General features: G+C 47.0%; 4 protein-coding genes across 4 annotated transcripts; 1 reads left to right on the forward strand and 3 right to left on the reverse strand.

Moving 5' to 3' along the window:
• Positions 1-1,465: 1,465 nt before the first annotated feature.
• On the forward strand, positions 1,466-2,995 carry VHS1 (putative serine/threonine protein kinase VHS1; the record flags this gene model as incomplete). Its single annotated transcript, XM_076686736.1, has 1 exon — positions 1,466-2,995. The coding sequence occupies one exon, from the start codon at positions 1,466-1,468 to the stop codon at positions 2,993-2,995; it is 1,530 nt and encodes a 509-aa protein (XP_076539001.1).
• A 3,474-nt stretch (positions 2,996-6,469) lies between these two features.
• TRVA0_043S00276 (DsbA family protein) lies at positions 6,470-6,958 on the reverse strand (the record flags this gene model as incomplete). Its single annotated transcript, XM_076686737.1, has 1 exon — positions 6,470-6,958. The coding sequence occupies one exon, from the start codon at positions 6,956-6,958 to the stop codon at positions 6,470-6,472; it is 489 nt and encodes a 162-aa protein (XP_076539002.1).
• A 1,233-nt stretch (positions 6,959-8,191) lies between these two features.
• On the reverse strand, positions 8,192-9,151 carry TRVA0_043S00298 (SPFH domain-containing protein; the record flags this gene model as incomplete). The annotated part of the gene is made up of 1 exon (XM_076686738.1): positions 8,192-9,151. One exon carries the CDS (start codon positions 9,149-9,151, stop codon positions 8,192-8,194), a length of 960 nt encoding a protein of 319 aa, XP_076539003.1.
• A 564-nt stretch (positions 9,152-9,715) lies between these two features.
• On the reverse strand, positions 9,716-24,883 carry REA1 (AAA family ATPase midasin; the record flags this gene model as incomplete). Its single annotated transcript, XM_076686739.1, has 8 exons — positions 24,794-24,883; positions 24,658-24,745; positions 17,004-24,605; positions 16,504-16,953; positions 16,315-16,452; positions 16,178-16,265; positions 16,031-16,127; positions 9,716-15,983 (listed from the first exon to the last, which is right to left on the reverse strand). Exons 3-8 carry the CDS (start codon positions 24,603-24,605, stop codon positions 9,716-9,718), a joined length of 14,643 nt encoding a protein of 4,880 aa, XP_076539004.1. The 5' UTR covers positions 24,658-24,745; positions 24,794-24,883.
• Between the last annotated feature and the right edge of the window lie 70 nt (positions 24,884-24,953).

Genomic DNA, 24,953 nt, shown 5'->3' on the forward strand with positions numbered 1-24,953 from the left:
CACATGAAATTGGGCTCTCGCCCTTGCATAGTACCTGGTAGTACCGGTACACTACACTCAAGCAGCATGCCAGAAGGGGATAACCCCCGTCTCGCTCTAACTCTCTCATGGTTTGTTTACATGCTTTATTACATACTTTTTTTTTGTCCACGCTGTCATGTACGGCCACATATGATGCTGTGCAAAGGAGTCAACGGTGCTTTCTGGCCACCTACAGATCTTTAGATAATCCCCTCCCCAACGCACCTATCCAGATTTGAAGCCTCTCATGCGCCATACCGCTTTCTGCACGCAATCGTTGAGCCCTCCAACGGACACGCATTGTGCAGCATGTGTGTGTACGGCTGCAATACTCCCAAAAGACGCGCGCGCCCGCGATTTTCAACGTCAAAAAATAATATTGGCCCGGAAACCCACATGGCGTCGCAGACCGGACGCCAGCCATACGTAGTACACAGCATTGGCAAGCTGAGCAGTCGACGTCGCATAACCGCCTACAATGATGCTTCTATTTCCTGTATGCTTTTCAATTGGCCCTATAGCACTGTTTCCAATTGTTTTGATTCACAGATATTACATGCCTCCCCTCCCACCGCGGGAGTACACCCGTAACTTACTTTGTAGCCCTACGGCCATAATCCCTGGCAGCTGCGGGCTGGCAATATCCACCGGTGCGTAGGGCGGATGAGTGGCGGTTAGACAGCGGCAGAGAGGCTCATCGTCCTTACAGTACTACGTAGTAATATGCCGTCCGGGGTGTGGAAGCTGTGGCCGACCACGAGCCCTACCCTTGCCGGGATCTGAAGAAAGGGTGAACGACCACGAACAGAATTCCCGCAAGCAATTAACGGCAATTGTTGGAGGCTTTTCTTATTCTTCTCACTAGTCCAATTGACGGCCTCAAGACTCCCCAAAAAGGATTGTCGGCCTGAAGAAGCAACTCAAAGGGGGTTACTCTCGCTTACTTAACCGTTAAGCGCTGGGTTAGTAAGCCTTTGACGGTGTTTCTTTTTCAAGACACCAGAGAAACACATTGCTTTTGCCGTGCTATTCCATCTCTGGCCTTTGCTTATTAGAAGACCCCCTTTGGTGAAGATCGTTGCTTTTGTGTCACGTTGCTTTTGGCCCACGTCGGAGTAGGGGCCAAGGACGTCGCATGGAAAAAGCAATCACACCTCAAAAGAAAGTCTTCTCATCCCCCCTCCAAAAAGAGCCTTTGAAGAGCCAGTTCCATATATATATATTATACGACTTGGTGATGCGGACTGGGGGTTAAAATTTTTTTTCTTCATATCCTGTTGCATATATTTATTCTTTTGAAGCGTCCCTGGAGCAAATTTAGAGCTGCGGTTGCGAATTTTTGATTTGTATTTATTAGACAAGACCCGCCTTTGCTCCCTCGGGATTACGACTATTACTATCAAGTATTAACGATACCCTAGACGATAAACGACTATATTTATTCATGACGATGCCTAACGATTCTCCTATTGCCACGACAACCTGCCGAATCGGTAAGATGCTCAATGCCCAGATACAATTGACCGCTATTATCGGATCAGGGGCCTATGGCGTGGTCTACTCGGGCATTGATATCATAAATAACCGCAATGTGGCTGTTAAGGCCCTGCCAAAACTAGCAGCTCCAAGCTCCCAGTCGATTCCTCAGTCGGTAGTACCGGGAAAGCATCTCGTGTCCAATACTCCAACTCCTTCAGACTTTATCGATGCCACTCCAGTCTCGCTGGAGACAATTGCCCTCAGATACATCTGCCATTCGCAGAAGAAGCGCAAGCCAATGGACTCGGCCAGCCGACGCATGAACCATCGCCTCTCGCGGGTCTACAAAGAGATTGCGCTCCATGCATTGTGCCATAACCACCCAAACGTGGCCACCATTCGACAAGTGCTCGACTCGAACGACTGCATTTACCTCGTTCTTGACTACTTCCCGACGGGTGATCTGTTCCACGCCATTACGGACCTCAAGTGGTATGTAGCTGACGATATTCGGGCCCGCTCCATTTTCGCACAGCTCGTCGACGCAATTGCATACTGTCACTCCCAGGGCGTATATCACTGCGATCTAAAGCCAGAGAACATACTGGTGTCGAATGACGGGTCCAAGGTGCAGATTGCCGATTTTGGTCTGGCGACGTGCTCGGCGTTTAGCAGCGAGTACGGGTGCGGCTCATCGTTTTACATGTCTCCCGAGCGGCTAGAGAACCCGCCCAAGAAGAAGAAGGGCTTTGACTCAGCGTCGAGCGACGTTTGGGCGCTTGGCGTCATTCTGCTTAACCTTGTGTGTGGCCGCAACCCCTGGAAGCGGGCGTCCTTCGCCGAGGACAAGTCATACGCCATGTTCTGCATGGACTCTAGCCGTACCTTTCTCGAGAACATTATGCCAATCTCGCCGCAGCTGGCCGAGATTCTGTCGCGTGTCTTCTCTCCAGACCCGTCTGACCGGCCCTCGGTCAAACAGTTTGCGCACCAGGTCTTTGCGTGCTCGAGTCTCTCGTCGGTACCACAGCAGAGACCCGTACCAGTGGTGATGGCAGCAGCTCACGCGGCTGTGTTTGCCAGTTTCAAACACCACCAGCACCATCCACCACATGCCCCTGCTCCACCAGCGCTTCAGGACGCTGCTACAGTCAGCTCACCACTGACTCCTCCTTCTCCTGAGACAGACGGGGGCCTGCTTCCTCCACTAGCCATTGTTAGCGGGCCAGCTGCTAAGACCCCGTCTCGGAAGCGAAAGAGGGGGTGTGATGTTGATAATAACGAGCACAACACTTCGCAGCGGTATGGCCTGCTCTCGCCGGCCTTCACTCCTACCAAATTGCATTCTACCTCGAGTTCTATCAAGCCTAGTGTTCCTGAGGGCCCAGCATACACTCCCAGAGCCGAGGAGGACGAAGAGGATGAAGAGCGTGCACTCAAGAAGGTTCGAAAAGACCGTCCAGCCGCCCAGTATCTAATGAGTCCACTAATTTAGTCATAAAATATATTTATTGAAACTAGAAACTACATGTACCAGTACATTACCATTAAATTCCCATTAAGAAAGTTGGTTTTACCAGTACGCTGCCATAGAAGAAAAGTTCGTTTTTAAAGTTAACCTTCACTGTGGTAACGTCAGCTGAATATCAGGTGGAGGGTGGCAGATTTTCGAGCGTTAGGGTTTTCATGATATTATATTTGTCGTGTATATAAACTGCAATTTAGGTTTTTGGTCCAGGGACAGCTTTAGCTTGAGCCGTAGATCGTGCGGCGGGCAGTTCCCGCCGCGCGGCTCACCTGCTGCAACATAAATTTATTTGTGACAAATTCACTTTTTCCGCGACAAAAGAGGCACTCGCAGTTTCGCCATCCTTCGCCCGCAATAGGAGACGATAATCACTCGCTTAGTTGGCTATGAGGCCATTTAGTTTCAAGGGGGGGCTTGCTGACTACTCCCCATCTCTTTTGTTTTTGTTTTTTTTGTCCTGTTGAAAAGGGCCAACGGCTAGTCGGTCCCCCTTTCTTCATACATGTGATGCTCACTCTCTCCTTGTGGTACACCTTCATAGAAGACCGTACAGGAGCATACTTTGCTTCTGTAGCCAGGGGGTCGTGAGACAGCGGCCTCTGCCAGCCACCGCTTTTAAAACCGGCCCGGACAGTTGCTTGGGAGACAGTTGTGTGAGGTTGCCAGGCGAACCCGTTTCCCAATAAGGTTAAATTAGACACGCGGCTGACCGCGTTCCTTCCCAAATGGGAGACATAATGGATCGGGGCGCCAGACGCGTCGCGTTCCATAGGCGAGCCTGTCCACAGTGGGCCGTCGGAGTTAAAACAGCTATAGTGACCGGACAGACCTGACTTCGAGCAGCTGAAGCGTCCTGCATGGCGCCACGTGCCCTATACGAAGGAGATTGGTACTTCATTATTGTCATAATCGTCATAGTTTTTCCTGCTAAGGAGTTTTCATCCACCTTGCTCAGGCGTTTCACCAAATTGAAAAAAAAAATTTAAGTATAATGTAGCAGTAACAGGAGCAATTGAACTGGCACATATTATATTGAACCTAGCTCCTCAATACTGCGGCGGAATCTGCAAGTCGCAAAGCTTAGATGCAATACGTAGTATTGCTGGCCGGAAATCGGGTCAAGCCATTGTTCATGCAACCATCAGGTGTGTCATCCTGCCTGACGCGCTTGGTTGACGCAATGATGTGCCACTGCAACTGCAAACGGCCAAGTTCCTGAGATCCACCTTTACATTATCCAAACTGTTAAATCAAGATCCCCACCCCTTTGGGGGAGCGCCCACATAAAAAACGAGGGCCTGGATTCTCATCCACCGGCATAACTGCTACTACTCAAATGAGCCACTTACCGGTCAGTCTTACTTCTGCGTGAATTAGGGAATCTCAATGTATCTCCACGCTATTACCAATCCCAGCCCGGCCTTTGTCACCAGAGTAGCGCAATTGCTGGCTAATCATTTCTGCTTTTGCAGTAATGGAGAGAAACAGCGCCCTGGCACTATCGCCGCCACAAACGTACTACAAAGTGGAACGGAGTTTATGCACAGTAGATGTGCTACAGCGGTACTACTGTACTGCAATAGCATTTTTTTAAAAAAAATGGGCACTATAGCATAGTTCCGCTCCACCCGTGCATGACTAAGAAAGTAAAGGGGACAATAGTAATAGATTTTGTTGCAGGACATGCTCATCTATGAGAGACGGTACCGTGGTATGGTGACCACCCGTCACCGCGATATCCGTGAGGCGGGGAGATCACCTTCCCGTACTCGGTAATCGCCCATTCCATGATGATGGGTCTCTCTATCTCTGTAGAGTAGTCAATTGGCCAAATGAATATGGTAGGAAGTCTTCCATTAACGAGGAGTTTGCTAGGAGAATTCTTCTTTTCAACGTCATGCTGTCTCATGCTTTCCATCCGCCAGTAATTTATATGCCATCGCGCATCATGTAAGAATCATTTCAATGCGTATTGGGGATGTAGATATATAAATGAATTTGCGCAGACCAAAATACAAACGTCATTTTGTTGAACTAAGAAGTCTTGATGATTGACAGAGATTCCCTCGTACAGCAGTGGAGTTCTATGGGGTATCAAATCCGCCATATCAACCTTGCTCCAAAACTTTGCATATACTGTATAATTCGGGCGACTTACGATACCTTACAAACAATCTGCTAGCAAGCGTGGACAAAGGCGTCTCGACATTACCCGTGCTCTTTGTAATGTCAATAGATACTGGGGTAGGGAAAAATCGCGGCCGGGTTGTAACCGGGAGACCTTTCGTGGTGTTTTCCATAGCACGTTCAGATATGTTCGTCACGAATTGCACTGCCTAGACTGTACATATCAAAGTTAATATAAGGCTGTATAAATCCAAGTAATAAATTCGCAAATCTATGCCAATGTAACGTATACCAGACTTTTTTTTTTGCGCTCCACATATTGTTCAATCGCATCTAAGTACAGAGCCAGAGAAACCTTAATATAACCAACTCTCGAAATCAGAAATCCAGCTTATTTGAACTGCGAAGCGGCCAACCAACCGCAGAATCTATGACCGAAGCCCCGAAATTTCATCTCTAATTGAGCCGAGATTAGACATGCCACAGAATGGCATGGCTGTAACGAACTAAAATCATATCCACTACCGGTAGAGTAACAGGGCACCAGAATTTCGTCTTACTGACTGTATTATGCTTAATTTTTCGCCCATCCGAGTTACTTGAGAGTGGCCGGAAACCAAGGAGGAAGTTAAAATCGATCGATCGATCGCTGAATTATCGAGTCCCCATTACCCCGTATTTTCACTGTAACACTGCAACAGCTTCCTGTTACCCTGTGAATGGATACCCCCCTTACTCATAATTTTTTTTCCGTCTCTCTCATATCCTTCCCGTAGAGAACAGATCAATAAATACTGTGTAATGAAGCTATCGAGTGCGGTTCTTTTTGCGGTGGCATCAACCACCGTATTGGCTGGCCTGGCGCAGACTATGAAGAGCTACTTCCCGATTGGATGGGCCCTCGTACTGGTCCAAATTCCATCTCCAGTGACTCCGGCAGACTATGTTATGTACACTATACTGGAGCTTGGGATGACGGCTTCTGTGGCTCTCCTGGCCATATATAGTACCTGCGGGCATGACCGGTCATCGAGCGAGTGCCTCAATGCTAAGATCAGCACCGGCCTGTCAATGGTTACTGCAGGCTACCTGTACGCTAATACCCCAGCCCCGTACTCCGATGATTGGATAGACTATGTACCCTACTCTCGAGAGGCTTATTCGCTGTATCATTACGTCAAGGATGAGATTGAGAGGAATATCAACGAATTCACCCTGCTGTAAATTTTTATTTTGTTTTATTAGTATAATGATTTCAATTGCACAATACAGCGTTCTCGTGTGACCAGCTCACTGGTCGTTGGTTCTGGCTGATTACAACTTAGTCAGCTTGGCAGCCCAGTCGTCGTTAGTCCAGCTGGAGCTGATGGAATTGTCTACAAGTCCATCGACAAGAACAGTCGGACTCACGTGGATGCTGTTTTGTCGGGCAAATTTGATAAAATACTTAATGTCGTCGGTGACCTTGTTTCCGGCATTCCTAGACTCGGTGTTGGTAATAGCCAAGGCATCCAAGAGCTTGAACTTATCAACGCCAACGCTCTTCTCGGCCAGTACAGACAATTCCTCATAAAGCTGCTTGCGAGTCTTATTATAGGTCGGCTCATCGTAGTACTTCTCAGACTCATCGAACAGAGCGCTGCTAAACTTCCAGTACGCTTCGGGGCCGGCAATGACTCCCACAGCAATTGCCGCCTCATGTACAATGGTAGAGGTAGGGTGCCATGGCTGGATTTGGTGCCGGAAAATGAACTTTGTGTTGGTAGCATTTGGAAGGACTTGATCGTAGATAACACGGAACATCTTCTTTGAAAAAGGGCAGACATAGTCGAGGAAGACCTCAACAGTGTGGGCCCCCTGGCCCCATACAGTAAATAGGTATCTTGGTGCAACAGACATGGTCAATTGAACTCAATTGTATCGATTGTGAAACGAATTCTGATGTGCTTTCGTGGTTTATGGTAATTCCTCAGTGGTTGACTAGATCGCGTAATATTCGGGTTGGTTGCTCCGCTCGTCGGTGTTCCGGTCCGATAATCAGCGCCGCACGTAACTTGGGCAGTTTCCAAGGCAATCGGAAGAGGCTTTCAGCAGAGGAAGTGATGGCATACAAGAATGACCAATAATCTTGCATGGTGCGAACAATTGGAGATTCAATCGGATCAAGTTGTTAAAAGCCATTCACTGGCGCCCTACACCCTTCCGTTGCCCCAGAAATCCCCAGGTTTTCTGTTGACGTCATTTATTAACGTAGTTTGACGTTAAGCTTGAGTCCAAGTCTCAGGGGTCCAATGGTGCTATATTTAAGATTCGTATGGCTGGACAGTATTATCTTGTATGAAATGTTATGTAAGACAGGGGCTATTGTTCAACCGTTTCCGGTGGATCTATTAATTTTTTAGAACGTTAAATAATAAGCCGTGTGCATGGAATGCTTGCGTTCGAACAATAGAAAAATATTATTTCGAAACTTAAGCACCGCAGGGGCTGACTCCTGTTGGAGGTGGTGCCAATTGTTGGCTGGTGTTACGATTAGATAGATGGGGCTGGTAGGTCCGCCCCATTTTTCTCAACACACTGTCTTGCTGATAGGTAGCAATGGCATCATTATTTGCCTGGAGACTAATGAGGCGGTGTTGTAAGATAAGAGCTACAAATACGATGGCTAGCGGCTGTCTCATTGCGACTGCAAAAGATAGAGGCTTTTAAAGTGATTCAATTATCAATTTAATGCAATTATCTTGGTAGATCATACTGTAAATGCTGTTCAGCCATTCAATTTTTCCTTCTCTACCCGCTCTATATAGCTGGAATAGCTGGAATAGCTGGAATAGCTGGAATAGCTGGAATAGCTGGAATAACTGGAATAGCTGGAAAAGGAGTAGCCATATTCTTACGAAGCCGTAGAGTACAGCATGAAGAATACGGCTTAGTCGAATTATTATTTGTACGCCCAACTTTAGCTCCCTCTCGTGGATCCACGGTAATGCCGAAAAGGAGGCTATTTTTGATCACAAAAAAATACATATTCCCTATTTACACTTCAATCTGTTTGGCCTGCTCCTTCGCATTAGTAGTAGTATTATTCTTATTCGTGCTGTTCTTCACCTTGTCGTAAATGCCCAGCCCACTGGCAATGAATCCGCCCATGTCTCCAAACCCAGATGGAACCACAATGGTATTAGACTCCTTGGCCAGCTTGCCAAACGCATCGACATACTTCTCAGCAACCTGCAGGCTGACGGCGTCTGGGCCACCCGGGGTCTGCTTGATGGCCGACGCAATTCGCCGCAGACCCTCTGCGGAAGCGTGCGCCTTGACGAGAATAGCTTCAGCCTCACCCTCTGCTCTGTTGATGTTCTCGGCCTTGATGGCCTCGGACGCCAGAATCGTCGACTGCTTGTCACCCTCTGCGCGGTTGATGGCAGCCTGTCGGTGACCCTCCGACTCGAGAATCTCCGCTCGCTTCGATCGCTCGGCCGAAACCTGTCTATGCATGGCCTCCAACACGTTCGCCGGAGGATGAATGTCCCGAATCTCGTATCGCAAACACTTGATCCCCCAGTCGTTGGCAGCCTCGTTGATCGCCGCAGTGATGTTTGTATTGAGCTGCTGTCGCTCCCGAAGCACGTGATCCAGCGACAACTGACCAATCTCGCTTCGCATTGTCGTCTGGGCAAGCTGCGAAATGGCGTACTCGGCGTCCTCGACCCCGTAGCTCGCCTTGTACGCGTCAAACACCCGGATATACAGCACGCCATCCATCTCGAGCGTCACGTTGTCCGCCGTGATGGCGCTCTGGCTCGGAATCTCTACAGCCGATTCCTTGAGCGACTTGACGTACTTTATTCGGTCTAAAAATGGCATGAGAATGGCAAGGCCGGGCTCCAGAATTCTATGGAACTTGCCCATGCGCTCCACCACCCATGCAGTCTGCTGGGGCACAAACCGGATCACCGTGTTGGTGGGCAGGGATTGTCGCTGGAAAAAGTTCATATTGTTATTCGTGGCGATCAATCGGACCATGGGCCGATTGATCACTCGCGTTCGAGCAATGGTCCTAGCACTGATTGGACGACCCAGCATGGCTTCAAAGTGGTCTTTTCGGTGGAGATGTGCAAAAAAGGCGACTGTTGAATGGTCCGTTGGGAGCTCTCTGCCCCATAGGACAAAACCCATTGGGATGGTGGAGTCCCGATAGCGAGCCGCGGCTCTCCCGACTTTATCGTACCGGTAGAATGATCTCGGATTATGATGACCAGCGAAGACCTGCTGCGAAGAGTATAAATTGGGGTAACAATCATGATTGAGTGGGCATCAATTTAAGAACTTGCTGTTTTTCTTTATCCATCATCTAGATATTACACCGTACTGTATCAATAAGGGAAGTGTGAGAAGCTTGATGTGAACCGAGACCAGCCTTTCTGGACACATTGGCACAAGTTACCACTACCATAGAGCTACCCAGTAAAGTTCAAGTCATACTATCAATTATCAATAAAAATACAAATGCTCATTATAAAAACATTATAAATCAATCACAAAAATCTAACCGCACCATCAAACTTCAGATACCTCCGCGAAATACTGTCGCAACACAGATGACAATACTGCCGGAAGCTCACGAATATCCCGAACAATGACATAATAATCAAACGCAAACTCGTCCAGGTACTTCTTCATGACCATCTTCTGACGACCAGTGGCGCTGTCAACTTCCCATCCAACAGAGCTAGTCTCTAAGATAGACTGATCCTTATGCACGCAGTCAACAACAATGAACACAAGCATAAGCCTCTCCTCCTGCGCCTTCCTAACCAATCGCCGCAGCTCGGTATGATTATCACAAAGACCGTCAGAAATGATGACTTCCAATCGCCACAGGCCTTGCGGCGCTTCGCTTTGGGCGTCCTCAAACAGCTGGATAGACTTTTCAAGTAACTTCCTGACGTCAGTCTTCGTTTGCTCAAATCCAAACCACTGGAGAACCTCCGCACCGGCTTCCGGCGAGAACGGCTTCTGGAACGGATGGATCATATGAGGTGTGGCACCGAACCGCGTAATAGCAAGCTGGCCAGCCTCCAACTGCGTCAGTGCTTTGGAGACCAGCGCAATAGACTGGAAGGCCAAGTCAACCGATTTGCTTTCAGACATAGACTTGGAGTCGTCAATTGCGATCATAATCTGGTACTGCCGCTTGCTCGGCTTTGTTCGCCGCATCCAAATCTTGTCCTTCTTAAACTGACTGGCAATGTATGGAATAATCCGCTTCATGTTCAATCGCTTACCAGTCTTGAAGTCACCTCGGAGCTTGGTGGCTTGAGTTGGTTCCAAAATAAGCCTCAGCTGCTCAGTAAGCTGCAGAGACAGGTCCTGCGTAGCAACCTCATACTTCCTCCACAGGTCCCGAGCTTCTTCAATATGCCTCGACGGAACCATCTCATTGCCATCTTCATCATAGAGAGCAGATGCCTCCTCTTCGTCGTCGGAAAGTTCCATAGCACCAGCCTTGACGCCAAAGCTTTCAAGATCTTGGTCCTCGTGGCTCCTCTCGCCAATCATCGACAGGCCCTGAGCAGGCATATCGTGGCTATCTGCGGCATTCTGGCCTCCATCGTTTGCAGCCTCCTCAATATCTTCTTCCCGCTCATTGGTCTGTTCCTCGCTTTGATCCTTGTCATTCTCTTCCTCTTCATCTTCGATGGCCATCGAGTCATCAATCTTTTGATTGTAGTCCTGGTTGGCACTGCCTAATGCCTGTGTATCGTATGAGCTCTCCTCTTCGTCCATATGCTGGAACTCATCAGGCCGCTCGGCGGAGGTATCCTCAACAGTGTCATCTCGTTCCCCTGCTTCCTTAATCTCTTGCCGTCGCTTGTGGAATTCTTTCAATGCATCTCCCAGCTGCTTCATGGACTGAGAAGCCTTCTTCTCTGCCTGATCCTCGGGATTGGCATTTTCAGGCTTTTGATTCTCCTCGACCTTGATGCTAGACGGTGCATTTCCAGTGTCGACATCCTCTTTCTCCTCGCCGACAGTCTGATCAGCACCCTGACTCTTATTCGCACTCGCCTCACCAGATGTAGCCTGATTCTCATCCACCAAATCCTCATTGTCGGCAGTACCTCCGAGACCCTCGGTGTCGATAGCCATCTCCTCTTCTTTTTGTCCTTCCATATCCACATCATTTTCGTCTCGCTCCGCATGAGCATCATCTTCCTCCTCCATCTTCTCTTCCGTGTCCGTAACTTCTTCGTCCTTGTCATCAACGTCTTGTTTGTCAAACGTGGCATCATCCGCAGCATCCTCCTGCAGTGGTTCAACTTCTTCCTTCTTTTCCTCCTCCTCGCCTTCATCTAGTCCCTCAGCTTCATCCATAGGCTCGTCCATTTGATCCTCAAGCTCGTCCTTGAACTGATCATCATTATCCTCTTTTCCCTCTTCCTCGTCATCCAAAGCCATATCCTCGGGTAGCTGAAGGGTCTCAGTCTCCTCTGCTTGCTGTTCTAAATCCTCTCGCTCCTCTTGATTGCGTACCTCGTCATCCTGCTCGCCAACATCTTCCTCTTCCTCCGCGTTCTCATCTTCTTCATTCTCCTCTTTATCCTTATTTTCTTGGTCTTTAGCATCCGGCTCTCCTTCTTCCGCATTCCCATCATTATCCTCATTATCATTCTTATCCGGAACTGCCTCAGACTGCTTCTCTTTCTGGTCCTTCTTCTCATTCTGGTCGTCTTCCCACATCTTCTCGTCAATGGCATTGGGATCTAGGTCATCGATATCACCAACTTCATCTTCAATGTCCTCCTCTTCCTCGTCGTTATCGTCCTCGTCATTTTCGTCTTCTTCCTGATCGGGGGCATCCTCTAATTGACCAGCCATATCACCTTCAATATCAACAGCATTGTCCTCTTCTTCGTTATCCTTGAGATCATCTTTCTCTTGCTCCTCATTGTCCTTTTGAGCATGCTCTGATAGATCTTCGTCGTCCTCCACGTCCTTAGAGCTTTCAGCTCCGGCACCATCGCCCAAGCCGGTGCCCTCAGAAGTGGCTCCTGCGTCCTTTTCTTGCTGCTGAGGCTCCTGAGGGGTGCAGAAACCTTTGCTCGCCAGCTCGTGCAAGATCGAGTAGAGAGTGAACGAAGCCTGCGTGGTCGAGCTATAAACCGAGACCAATTTGTTCGCAACAACCGAACACAGATCCACGTACCCAGCAATGAATGGCACTATAGAACCATAAATTGCTATTGCCTTTGCCGAGTCCTGCTTATTTGCAGATGCTAGTCGGCCGACGGCTTGCAAGATATCAGCAATCGTCTTAATAACGAGCTTCCTCTTCAACAACTTATCGGCTGACACTGCCTGGTTCAAGGTTCTAACGTAACACTGGTCATCCTCGTCGGAAATGGACTCATCAAAAAGCTTTTTCACATCCTGCATAACAACCATGATCCTCATTGCAAGCTTCCGCACATGGTTTTCAAGCCATTGGAAGCTTTCAACCTCTGAGGAATCGCTGACGACGGATGCCCGGGTTAGCGCACTTAGCTGCTGCTCTGACCAGATGCGAATGAGATTTGCAATATACTGAATGCTCGGGTTCTCCTCTTCTTTCTGGGCTAAATTCTTGTTCAGCTCAATAAATTCAGTGGAAATACGATGAACAAGTTTCGCCATGAGTTCAGTAGTGATGGTAACTTCAGAGAGTTTTCCATATTGATCAAGCTCAAGCTGTAGGTCCTTAGCCCGGCTGACAAAAGTCATAAGTATTTGTAACAACCCAACTCCAGACCCATTGCCCTGCAAATAGTCATTTGCACGAACCGATTCCATGACAAATGACATAAATTGCGGCACCCATGAAAGAACGCATCGGACGTTCTCGAGACGAATAGGTTGGGCAGTAATATGATCTCCTTTACCATCAAGTGATAAAAGTGAAAGGGAGGAATCATACAAGCTCTTGATATCCCTCAGTCCTGCGCTTGATGTAGATAGCTTTGACCTCAGCGTTAAGATGCTGTCCAAAAGATTCTCCGCGATGGCAAGCCCTCTTGAGAGATCGGCAGCTGGAACATCAGATTCTTGGGAAGCCACCGCTGACCTCAGTCTTGGTAGCATTTCCAGAAGACGGAAGAATGTACCCTCACTCTTGTCAATGCCAAAGCCGCCAAGCGACGCACTGTTTGCGAGTATGACGCTGATGTATTGCTGTCTTGAAGAAACACTAGCCTTAACCCTAGTGTTCAGGCCCATTTGTCTAAGTTCCTTCAAAGAATCACTCAGCAATTTGCCTTTTTCCATCCTCAACTGAGATACAATCTTCTTGTTATCCTCTGTCAAGGTCGAAGGCGTCTCTTTTCTCAAGCGACTGACTTCAGCCATCAACTCGCCGGTAAACTCCTCAAGGCTGAATAACTCCAGGCTGTCAACCCTGTCCACGTAATAAGAAAAGTTCTTCAGGACCTTATCATCGCTGAGCATCGGGCTTCGATCCTTGCTTTCACTCATCGTTTTGCACATATCCTGCAGTGAACTTACCGGAACACAGCCAGTAAGATGTGCAAAGCCAAACTTGCGATCAGTACCAACCACTGAGTGCGATGAAGCATTTTCAACGATTGGCTTGACTGGTTCTTTCAACAGCTCCCTGTACTTTCGAATGATCTTGTAAAGCTTAAAATGGGATCGTCTGGCACTTTCCTTCAACGCATCGGCATTAATATCCTTCCAGCTTGCCAACAATATAACATCTTGGACTTCCTTTCGCAAGGCTTTAGTCCCCTGAGCGATTGATTGGGTAATATCAGCTTCAAACTGTTTGAAAAAACTGATGACGTTTTCAATAGCATTAACGACAAGATTAGCCGTAGAGGATTCAAAGATTGCCAAATGACCGCAGAAGGACTGCAGTAGCTTAATTCGAACAGCAAATTGGCCCTTTGAAGCGTCACTTAAGTATACGCTCAGCGCTTGCACAATATCGGCCGTCTCTGCCCTATAGTCCTCAACACCACTCATAATGGCCTCGGAGGTTTTAACAATCAAGGTCTCATATAAATGAAACCACCATCGACCAACTTCTTTTCTGACTGCCCGAGCTTCATGCTCGAACAATGTTGGCCAGGTTGACAGTTCCAATTTCCTCCACGAGACAATCAGGCTGCTAACTTCGTTCATCTCGTCTGCCAGGGAATATTGTCTACTCGCATACTTTTGCCATTCGTTCAAAAATGTAAAGATCTGTTCAACCTTTTGCAAAAACCTGGCAATTGGGGTGGTTATCGGATAAACAAGTAATTCCTCACATGCCATAGTAATATTTTGCAGAGTGGAGTGCTCCGGCCATTGCTTTGAGATATCGAAAACACGCTGCTTCAGTTTCTGTATCAACAGAATAACCCTCCTTGTCTCGTCCAGGTTAGATTCATGATAGAAATTAAAGGCAGTCTTGTTCGCACTATCAGCCTGACCAACTAAGTCGCGACCCATAGAAAGAAGTAGTGTTGGAATAACACGATCTCCTCCCTTTGTGTATGCTATGCCAGATGTGTCTGTATCGGACGTAGCAGCGGCAATCCTGGTCGCCTGCAGTAAAGTATCGCTGAAGTCAATCTCATTACCACAGAAGAGGTTCATGTAAATTTCGGACAAGGCAAAATTGACCACTGCTTCCTCATCCGCTTTAGAAGATGGAAGATCACCTTCATAATCTGGGAACATTTGCCTGAATTCTTCCTCAACGTCCTCTTCTGAGGTATCCTTATAAATTGAGGATTTAGCAATTGCCTCTTCTTCCTCCTTCTTCCTTAATAGTTTCCATTTTAAATGGAAATCTTTAAGGAGGCAATCAAACAGTGCCTTGCAGCTGCCAAACGACTGACTTATGCTTTGTTGCAAAGCAACCATCTTAAGGACGTGAAGCTTGGTGGTGGAGTTCATATTCAACGGCTGCCCTCGCTCTCCTTCAGCAATTAGAGTCGAAAGCGCAGACTCAAGATCACCACCTGCCAAAAGAACTGAATCCATTAGCCACATGTTAGTGCTCTCGGTCTTCGCTGGAAGATGATAAAGCTCGACTCCCAGTTTTAAGCCGTAAACAATGCCAACTAAGATGGACGTCACATCGTCGTAACCCTCATACTCCTTCTTCATCTTGTCAACAAACCTCAGAGTATTGATCTGCCAAATGTCTATCTGCTTGGCCGTTGCAGTTGCTAGTCGTTGGAGCACTTCTTCGTTAGCTGCAGACTCTACCAATGACATCCAATCTTGATGTAAAGGCGAAATCTTTGACGATTTTGGCCGGTAAGTTCCTGGCTTTTGTACGCTGATGAGGTCGTACTGGGACTGTATAATTTCGTCCACTTCAGTGGAAACTGGGCCAAGGAATATTTGCCGAACCTGCTCCCAAGAACGAAGCTCAACCTTCCGCTCCTCGTTAAGATGCAAATAGCGAGAGTATGCAACGTGCTCTCCAATAGCTGGATCAAAAGGAATATCAGGAACAAATAGGAGAACCATACCCAGCGCGAATAGAATCCACCCTTCTCCAATACTCCTACTAGATGATTCGTTCACAGCGTCCAAACTTGGGGCAAAATACTTATCGTAAACCAGGGAGAACTTATCGCGAACTGTTGAAGGTAAAGAATCATTGCGATGCATAGCAACAACACGGTCAATACTCTGCTTCAGCATGGTCGCGAACCACTGCAGTTTATCCGCCATCAATCGACCCATATTTTTGATTAATGTCTGAGACAATGACTTGTAGTCGTTTTGACATTGCATATAATCCTTCGACGAAATGGATTCAAATAAGCGCCTGTAATCGTTAGCATGGTATCTATACCGTACTGTAATCCAACTTACTTTGCAGCTAAGGTCCACGTGATATGAGAATCGTCAAAAAGAGACTTCAAGTCTGTTTTTCGCCATAATGAATCGAAAACGGGATGATATGGCTTGGCTAGAGAAGGCGTTAGTGGTAAAAAATAAAAGAGGTAGCAGTGCACATACAAATATCGTCAGATGCATAAGCGGATAGATGCTCCGTCGAGACGCCAGAACGGTATGCTAGTGTCAGCAAGTCGTCGAATTTTGGCGACTGTAAAACTGTTAGTAAAGGTTCCAATTCTCAGAGCGATATGACATACCTCAATAGTTTTCGTCCCGGATGTGGAAAGCTCAACAGTAGTGCTTATCAATGAAAAGACTTGTTCATAGAAATGAGTTCTGACATTATAGAAGTCTTTCGTCAAATCTTCAAGCTTTGAAATGCCGTTCTCCAGGTGCTAAAACGTCAGTTAGTGTTCAAAAAAAGAAATCCATCAACATCAACATACCTCAATAGTGGCGATATAACTTCCAGAATTTTTGGAACACCTCAAATCATTCATAATCAAAAGGAGTTCATGTCGAAGCGTAGAGACAACTGAGATGTGTTCTGGCATAATTTTCTGGGAAATCTCATCAAAACGTTTGGAAATAGATCGTAAATTTGCAAATCTGCTGTAACCGCTCTCTGACAGAGGGTTTGATCCTTTCAGCGATTTCCAAATGACAACCATAGAAGTACCAGAGCTAAGGGTCAACTCAGCCCCAAACCGAGAAATCCAATCACTCAAGCTGGTCAGCCTTGAGCTGAACAATGTACAACTACCATACGAAGCGATCCATTGGTTGAAATAGTCGCGGTAGATTGGAAGCTGGCTTTCATCTGTAGCAGAGGAGTTGGTAATGTACACAAGATCAAACGAAAGCTGAAGCAGTTTTCTCAACCCGTCGTACTCATTCTAAATCAGTTAGTCAAATCCAAAATCCCAGGTCAACAGAAAAAACTTACCAATCCTAAGTCACATCGATACGCTAACAACTCTTCGAGGACATCATACAAGAATAATACCGCAGATTCCACAATGGAGTAAACGGGCACCTTGACTGGGTGCTTCAGCGGTTTATTTTTGGCCAACGCAGCAGATTTGACCAAGTACGACATTTCTGAAGGCTTCTTCGTGACAGCATGTTCGACTGAATCCTCCAAGATCCGCCTTAGCATATCACACCCAAGAGCAAGTCTCAATAAAAGCACCATATCGCGAGTACTAACTCGGAATCTCGCATAGTTGGCAAAGCGAGATAAGTACTTATTCACCATTGAATTAAGAGGTTGACGGTCTGCTATCACTGATGCATTGGAACCCAGTTGTGCAACGCCATAGAGATCCTTCAACGTGGAGATATATGTTGTCTTATCAAGGCCCTCTAAACCAAGTAACAGCTGTTCGTAAAACTGCTTGGATTTCAAGGAGAAAAGCTCCGAATTTAGCAGTGTATCGTACCACCGTCGCAAAACTTGCAAAACTGAGAGCGGAACAACATTGATAGCGGCAACAGCCAGCTTATTGGGGTCCGCTATGGGGCGGCTAGATATCATATCATCCATAACACCGAAGAACTTTGCAACATCCTCGGATGGTTTGATATATTCAGAAGTGGGGAAGTAGAGCCTGTCAACTTCCGCAACCGTGAGCATATCCATGGAGTCAAGTAGATTAGGTGGAGATATTTTGTCACTTACCATGTGGAGAAGGCGCTTATCGTATTCTGTAGCTCTCTCATCGAGGCACTCCATGAAGATTTCTACTCCTCTGTTCCTCATTGCACGCGAAAGCTCTCCGTACCTCGGATCTACTGTTAAGAACAATCGGAAGTTCTTGTGTGGCTTAACAACACGTGGCTCACCGTTCTCAAGAGCACATTCGTTCACCATCAAACATCCATTGGGCTCCAGGAGGGAGTTGAGCCGATCTAGAACAGACGGGTTGCACAAATTGGCGTTGTCAAGAACCAACCAATGCCCTTCCTCAACTGCAGTCAAAAGTGTACCATCAAACCATTGGAAACGCACAGTTTGAACTGCATCTACCTCTTGCATCAATTGCATGACATTTTCTCGCAGTGCTCGGACTCGGCAATTCAAGTCCGGATTTATGGCGGGGAAGGTGTCTAAAGCGTGACTCAATGCCCGAAGCTCCGACACTCCAGTGCCGGTTCTGGTCAAACAGTGCTTAAGAATCTGGGTAGGCGTGTCCAATATCTCCTTCAATAGGGCCTCAGAATCCAAACCCAAGACGTAAGTGGTAACGTCATTTGACAGCGATATGGCCTCGTTCCATACGTCGGCACTTTTATGCGCAATGTCCACTTGATCGAATCCACCGAGCAAATCCGTACTGTCAATATCGGAGTTCATTGAAAATTCCTTTAAATCGGCACCGAGAGAGGTTGCGATAAATCGAAGAAGGCTCGTCTTACCCGAATTTGTAGGCCCAGTTAGAATAACGGGCCAGGACTTTTTCAAGCAGATCAGAACACTTTCTAAGATATTAGCGTTGCACTGAAGATGCTGGAGTGAGTAAGAAAACTCAAAGTCAGACAGCCGGGGAACCAATGCATTACCCGCTTGCACGAAGCTTTCACCAATGTAACAATAAGGATCCCTCCGGTGGAGCTGACCGCCGAAGAACTCTTTGAAAATGCCTAATGCCGCCCGTCGACAAGAAGCTGTTCTGAACCTGCTTGAAATAATGAGGTCAAAGAAGTCATATGGGTGGCTCCGGCTGCTCAATGATCCTTCCTCATCCAACAGCGAGAGCCATCTCATGGTGTCTCGTAAATTAAACTCGAAAGGACTCCCAAGATGTCCAAAAGACTTCCGCACGCTCACTTCATAGTCGAGCTTAGCAACGAATCCGATAAGGCAATCAACGATTTCGTGATCGACACCTGGATGGAGGTACTTTGAGATTAACTTCAAGTCATCAAATGTTAAGACATCCACATATACGACGGAGAATCGATTGATGAATGATTTCGGCAGTCCCTTTCTGCCACCACCTTGATATTGCGGGTTCTGTGCAGCAAATACGGTGAATCCAGGGTTACATTTGAAAGTTTTGTCCAGCTCAGGGATATACGCCTCGCCTCGATGATCCAAGCAAGCGTTCAATCCCTCCAAAACCGACTGAGAAGCAAGATTCATCTCATCCAGAAGAACCCATTCACCCTGCTGCATGGCTCGCAAAAATGGCGCATCGCGCCAGACAAACTCTCCAGCACTTTTACCTTCAGCAGGTGTATCGGATCCAAATAGATCGATGAGATCAGTTTGCTCTGAAAGGTTAATTCGAGTAAGGGGTCTGCCAACAACCTTAGCGATCGCAGTGATCAAACTAGTCTTCCCGACGCCTGGGCTACCTTCAAGTAGAATTGGCTTTCTAGCCTGCATACCACGAATTACCCTTAGTGCGTTCATTGCAGTCGTAGGAGCAGTTAAGTTAAACGATACGTCACCCACATTAGCAATGGATGGGTCTCTCTCGATCGTAAATGGTCCAACTTTCAACGCTAATGGGCTAACCTCCACATCGAAACTCTGCAGATATGTTTCCTTGAAGTTAAATCCTAGCAATGACGAGAGTTTCTCGACACACTCCAGCCTATGCCTCTTGAGTATATCGGCAGATTGCGCCAAGTTAGCGGATGCATTGCTTCCCACCGAGTCAATGAATACCATACACGCACCGTGAAATACGCTCATTTCAGGGCTAATTGACTCGGAAAGTTTGTTGACGAAATTAATCCATGCCAATATGTCTCGCAGAGAAATGATACCAGAGGATGCGTCTCCTGCACCATAAGTCTTACCAAACCACTCACCAAACTTTACGATAACCTTGGCAAACTTGGAGACTTCAGGATTCAAACGCGATTCTACAATCGTCAAAACGTCGTCAAAATCTTCCATAGACGGGACCCAAATTTCAGTGAAACGATTTCTAAGGGCCGGGGACAGTTCCTTCTTGCCGTAGTCACCGCCAGGATTCATGGTGGCAAAAAATTGGAATCCTGGTTGAGCAATAATATTGTTATCCTGTGACGCTTTTTCCGAAAGTAGGAGGGTTCGTTCGGGCTCAAGAACACTGTTAAGCCGTTCAAGGACTGAATCATCCGCTAGCGAGATTTCATCAAGAAGGAAAAAATCACCCAGCTTCAAAGCCTGGATAAGACTACCATCACTCCACTCAAACAATACCTGGAGTCTGTCCTCTAAGCTCTTTATCTTGGTTATCGTCTCGCTGTTCAACGTCGAATGATTAATAGTCGCATACACCTCCTTGAGCTTTTCGAGGTTATAGCTGAAGTACGATTCAAATCCATGACCGACTTCCGCTAGCGCCTTCCTGATTTCATCCGCGAGTTGCGTTTGATTATCACTCCTGTTACGAACAGGACGCTGGGCACCAATTATATCCCCACTCTCCGTGTTTTGGTGCGCATTTACGATATGCAATTCCTTCTTCACAGCGCTTGCCAGTATCTGGCAAATAGTAGTTTTGCCGCATCCTGTTTCACCAACAAGCAGCACTGGCTCATTGTATTTGAGCGCCTCACACACCAACACAAGTAATCGTCGCATGCCCTTCGTCCAAACCACAGTATTATCATTTGCAATAATATTGTTGTCCTGAAGACCATTGTATGCCTGGTCCACATCAATCTTCGTCTTCATAACCTTCTCAATCACCTGTTTAACGATCTCTTTTTCCTCACGCTTTCGCACGCGCTCTCCTAGTAGCATATAACCATTTAGTGCAAGCTGTTCATATCCCACGGCATCTCGCTGTGCCCATCGGAACAAATCACGTAGAGTTGCAAAACTATTCTTCTGCTCAAAGATCCGAACCGACTGTCGTTGAACTGAAAGCTGTCGATATACCTCAACGATCCTTTTGCTATACGAGGGAGCAATCTTGCAGCGCTTGGTCAAAATATCCTCGAGTTCGTCCTGAGGGATATCATCAAAATGCAATTCCAAGAAACGGTTTCTGAACGCCCTTGACAAAATTTTTCTACCTCCATATAGGCCTGGAGGATTCTGAGTAGCGAAAAGCATGAAATCTGGGTGCGGCCTCACAATTTCCTGTGTTTCCGGGATCAACAACTCACGGTTATCATCAAGCAAACGATTCAGAGCCTCAAGAACATCTGTAGGGGCAAGATTCAGCTCGTCAAGAACAATCCAATAACCGTTTCGAAGGGCTTGAACAAGCACACCTTCCTGAAACTTCAACTTTCCTTTTTCGTCGGACACGTAGCTGCCGATATATTCTTGTAGATCGGTGTGCTCGTGATTGTTGATTCGAACAAAATGATGACCAGTTCGTTTAGCCAAGTACCGAATCATACTCGTTTTACCACTAGAGGTTGGACCCTGAATAAGAACTGGGAACTTTCTGCCAGCTGTAGCTCGAGCAAGATTAAGAAGATTTTTTTCGACAAATGGGGTGATGATATAATCAGTCTGCTCATCCACCTCAAATCTACCTCGATGAAGCCAATAATGCTTGAACTGGACGAACTCCTGCTGTCCCTCGTTTGGCGGAGGCGGAATTTGTGACATCACTGATTTGGCATTTTTCAGACGTCCGATGGTGTACTTCTCAATTGACGGCATTAGTATTCCTTCGGAAGTCTTATCCAATAAGGTGAGGAAACTCATGCAGAAGCCTTCATAGAGAGACCTTCTAAAGTTGTAGATGCGTGAAATTGACACTGCATAAACAAGCGTACGAGAGAGCGTTCGGATACTAAAGTGCGGCTTTTGGTTGGCGCCATCAACGATCTTGTTTTCTTCTGATAGTCGCTTGGCCTCCAAATAGAGCTCTGCCACATCATTCGCTGCGAGTTTATCATTCATAATCAAATCACCAATGTACTTGTTAATGATAGCGAGAAGGTCAGACATATCCTGGTCCGGGGAGGACACATAGAGTTCCGTAAATCTTGATCTAAGTCCTGCCGGGAGATCTCGCTTGCCAACATCGGTTGCCGGGTTCATACATGCGAAAAGACGGAATTGTGGATGAGCTCGAACAGCTTCTGTATCGCCTTTCTCAGAGAGCGTAATTGAAGGATTTTCAATGAGCAAGTCAGATATGCTCTCTAGAGTATCCGGAGACGCCAAATTGATTTCATCTAACAGAACCCAGTCGCCTCGTCTGACAGCCTCAATTAGCGATCCCTCGACGAACTTAAAGACAAAAGAGTTGCTGATCTGTTTAACTTGGGTCTCGAAATTGTCCACGCGAGCTGAGAACTCGGACCACTTCTTAATGAGATCAGCCATCTGGTCATTGTCCAATCTGCGCTTCTTTTTAGGTGCCTCATTTAAATCTGCCGCCTGCGAGAGTTTTTTAAGTGCAGATTTGATACCTTTCCGCCACGCATCGACAACACCTTTCCAAAGAGCACTGTTAAAGGCCCTTGCAAGAAGGGCAAAGTACTCCTCGTTCTTGTTCTTAGAGAAGGTAAGGTCAAACAGGGATTCGTATTCCTCTCGCAGAGGGAAAGCAATCATCTTTGGGTCAACTGGCCGGTATCCACCTAGCAAATCACCAGACTCAGTCTGCTGAGATACGTTAATAACAGTGAGGTTCTTACCCAGCAGGCTGGCTAGGAACTGTACCACCGTAGTTTTACCCGTACCAGTTTCACCGACAAGAAGAGTAGGTTCGGCCATCGATACACCTACCGCCACCTGCTCCAAAAGCCGTAAACTGTGATTGGTAAGGGCAAACTTAGATCGTTGAGCCTCCTGGATGCGCGCCTTGGATCTAGATTCGACATAAGACTTGTCTAGCTGAGCGGCTCGTCCTATGTAACACCCAGTTGGGGTGATGCTAAACGTCGGAGTATGCTTTTTCAAGAAGAGCTCAATTTGAACGGATGGAACGTGAAGTGCCTCGCCAATTACGTGAACAATGTACTCTCGTGCATGAATGGAAGAAAGGAAACCTCCAAAACAATCGACTGCTTCGGCAAATATGTGGTCATACAACGCGGAAGGAAGGGCATCATCAGGTTTAGTGATGCCTTGTTTCCGGAGCATTTGATCTACTCTTTTTGCCCATTTGATGAGGTCTCTGCTTGAAATCTGTCTGCCCTGTGAAAGCTTATTCGAACTAGCATATGCCAAAAGAACTTGCTCGTAGGTCTCAATGAAGCGCTCAGCCAAATTAGCCAAAAGCGGGAAACGGGATTGGATAATATGCTTAAGCTCAACCATGGTAGGTTGAACAACCGGAACTTGTCTCCACAGACGCTTTCCAATTATATCAGGAATCATATCAGGCTCATCGCCGCTTCTGTCTCGTCTTGAAAGAGTTTTCATTGTAGCAAACACTTGGAACCCGCGGCCAGCCTTGACGACTTCTCCTCGTGAAGGAATGAGAAGTTCTCTCTTTTCAAGCAGAGGCAACAAAACAGAAAGAATCTCTGTTGGCGCCTTGTCAATGTCTTCGATCAGAACCCATCGTCCTTCCTTGACTGCGACCGTGAGAATACCAGGACACCACTCGAACGACCCGGGTTTCTCACCAGTAGAGTAGGTGCCGACGAGGATCTTAGCATCCGTCTGGTCTCCGAGATGTATTCTCACCAAGTCGTCATGTCGGCCAAAAATCTTAGACAGCTCATCAACGTAGAACGTTTTGCCCGCACCAGTGTGGCCAGTAAGTAGCAAAGGGTCCGAGGATCGCAGCGCTATGGCCAAGTCTCTAATTGCATTAAGTGCTCCGCTGGTCCTGACAAAACTGCTGATGTAATCATGTGGAAGATTCAACCTTGGAACAAGCACACCGCAGAGGTTCACCAAGAGTTTGCTGCAGGTGTACGTTAACTGCGTCTCATCAACTTCTACCGCACATCTTTGCACCATTCCCTTCGCACTGCCAATCCGCTTAGCCTCTAGAACAGACAAAAACAAGTAGTCTGCACGCTTAGTGTACTCCAGGTCACCAATGATTGGCTTCGACAGGTCCATTCTCTGTGCCAGCCACTGGTCCACCTTCTCCTTCGAGGAATGGAAAAAGTGCCCCAGAATCTGCAGTGAAAGATACGTCCACACCTGCGATTTACTATCCGAAATTATAGTATAAAGGTGCGACGGTTCGACATACTTGACGTATCTCTCCCGATCGTGGGCCAGAAGTCTATAAATGGCCAGGAGCGCAGCGCCACAATCGACGGAAGAGGAGAGCAAGCGCTGGTATCGTTCATTCTGAGAGAGGTAGCCTTCGATAAGCACGTCCGCTTCAGGAAAAACGGATGCAATAAGCCCTAATGCGACAATGACTCTATCGTGATCCTTATCGGGGGCATCGGTGATCCAACGAGCAATAATTTCAAGCGCCAATTCGCCATGCGAAGCTAGCACTGGGAGAACGTATTTTGGAGCCAACGAAATCTCTGCGAGTTTTGCAAGGTACTGGTTATATCCTCGGTCTGGCGTAAGATCTGTCGCCAATGGGAGCTTCTGTTCCTTGCACAGCGTCTCCAGCCTTTTCAGGCCCGCATGCAAATCGATCTGGACAGGCCCATCCATCTAAACTAGTAATTAGCAGCCATTCTCTTGAAACGATAAGCAATATACGTACCTTCGACTGCAATATTTTTATCCTTCTATATTAGAAATCCTCCACTTGGATATCAAAAGTCTTGGGCTATGCAAAAAAGTTTACAATACTGTTGATCCTGTTAGCATAGTCCCACCAAGAAACAGAATTAACATACAATTCAAACAAAAAAGTACTTCGCAAATCTCGCGAGTAAAATTCTACTCAGCTCTAGCAATATTTCTCACTTGCTACGACTTGAACACTCCTTCGGCGTTGAGTGCGTAGTGCGATAAAAGATTTCTTGGGATGATTTTTATCTATGTATGTACGGTACC

Source organism: Trichomonascus vanleenenianus (genome assembly GCF_965637985.1).
Source record: "Trichomonascus vanleenenianus strain CLIB 3782 genome assembly, contig: TRVA0_043S, whole genome shotgun sequence".
Taxonomy (NCBI): Eukaryota; Fungi; Ascomycota; class Dipodascomycetes; order Dipodascales; family Trichomonascaceae; genus Blastobotrys; species Blastobotrys vanleenenianus.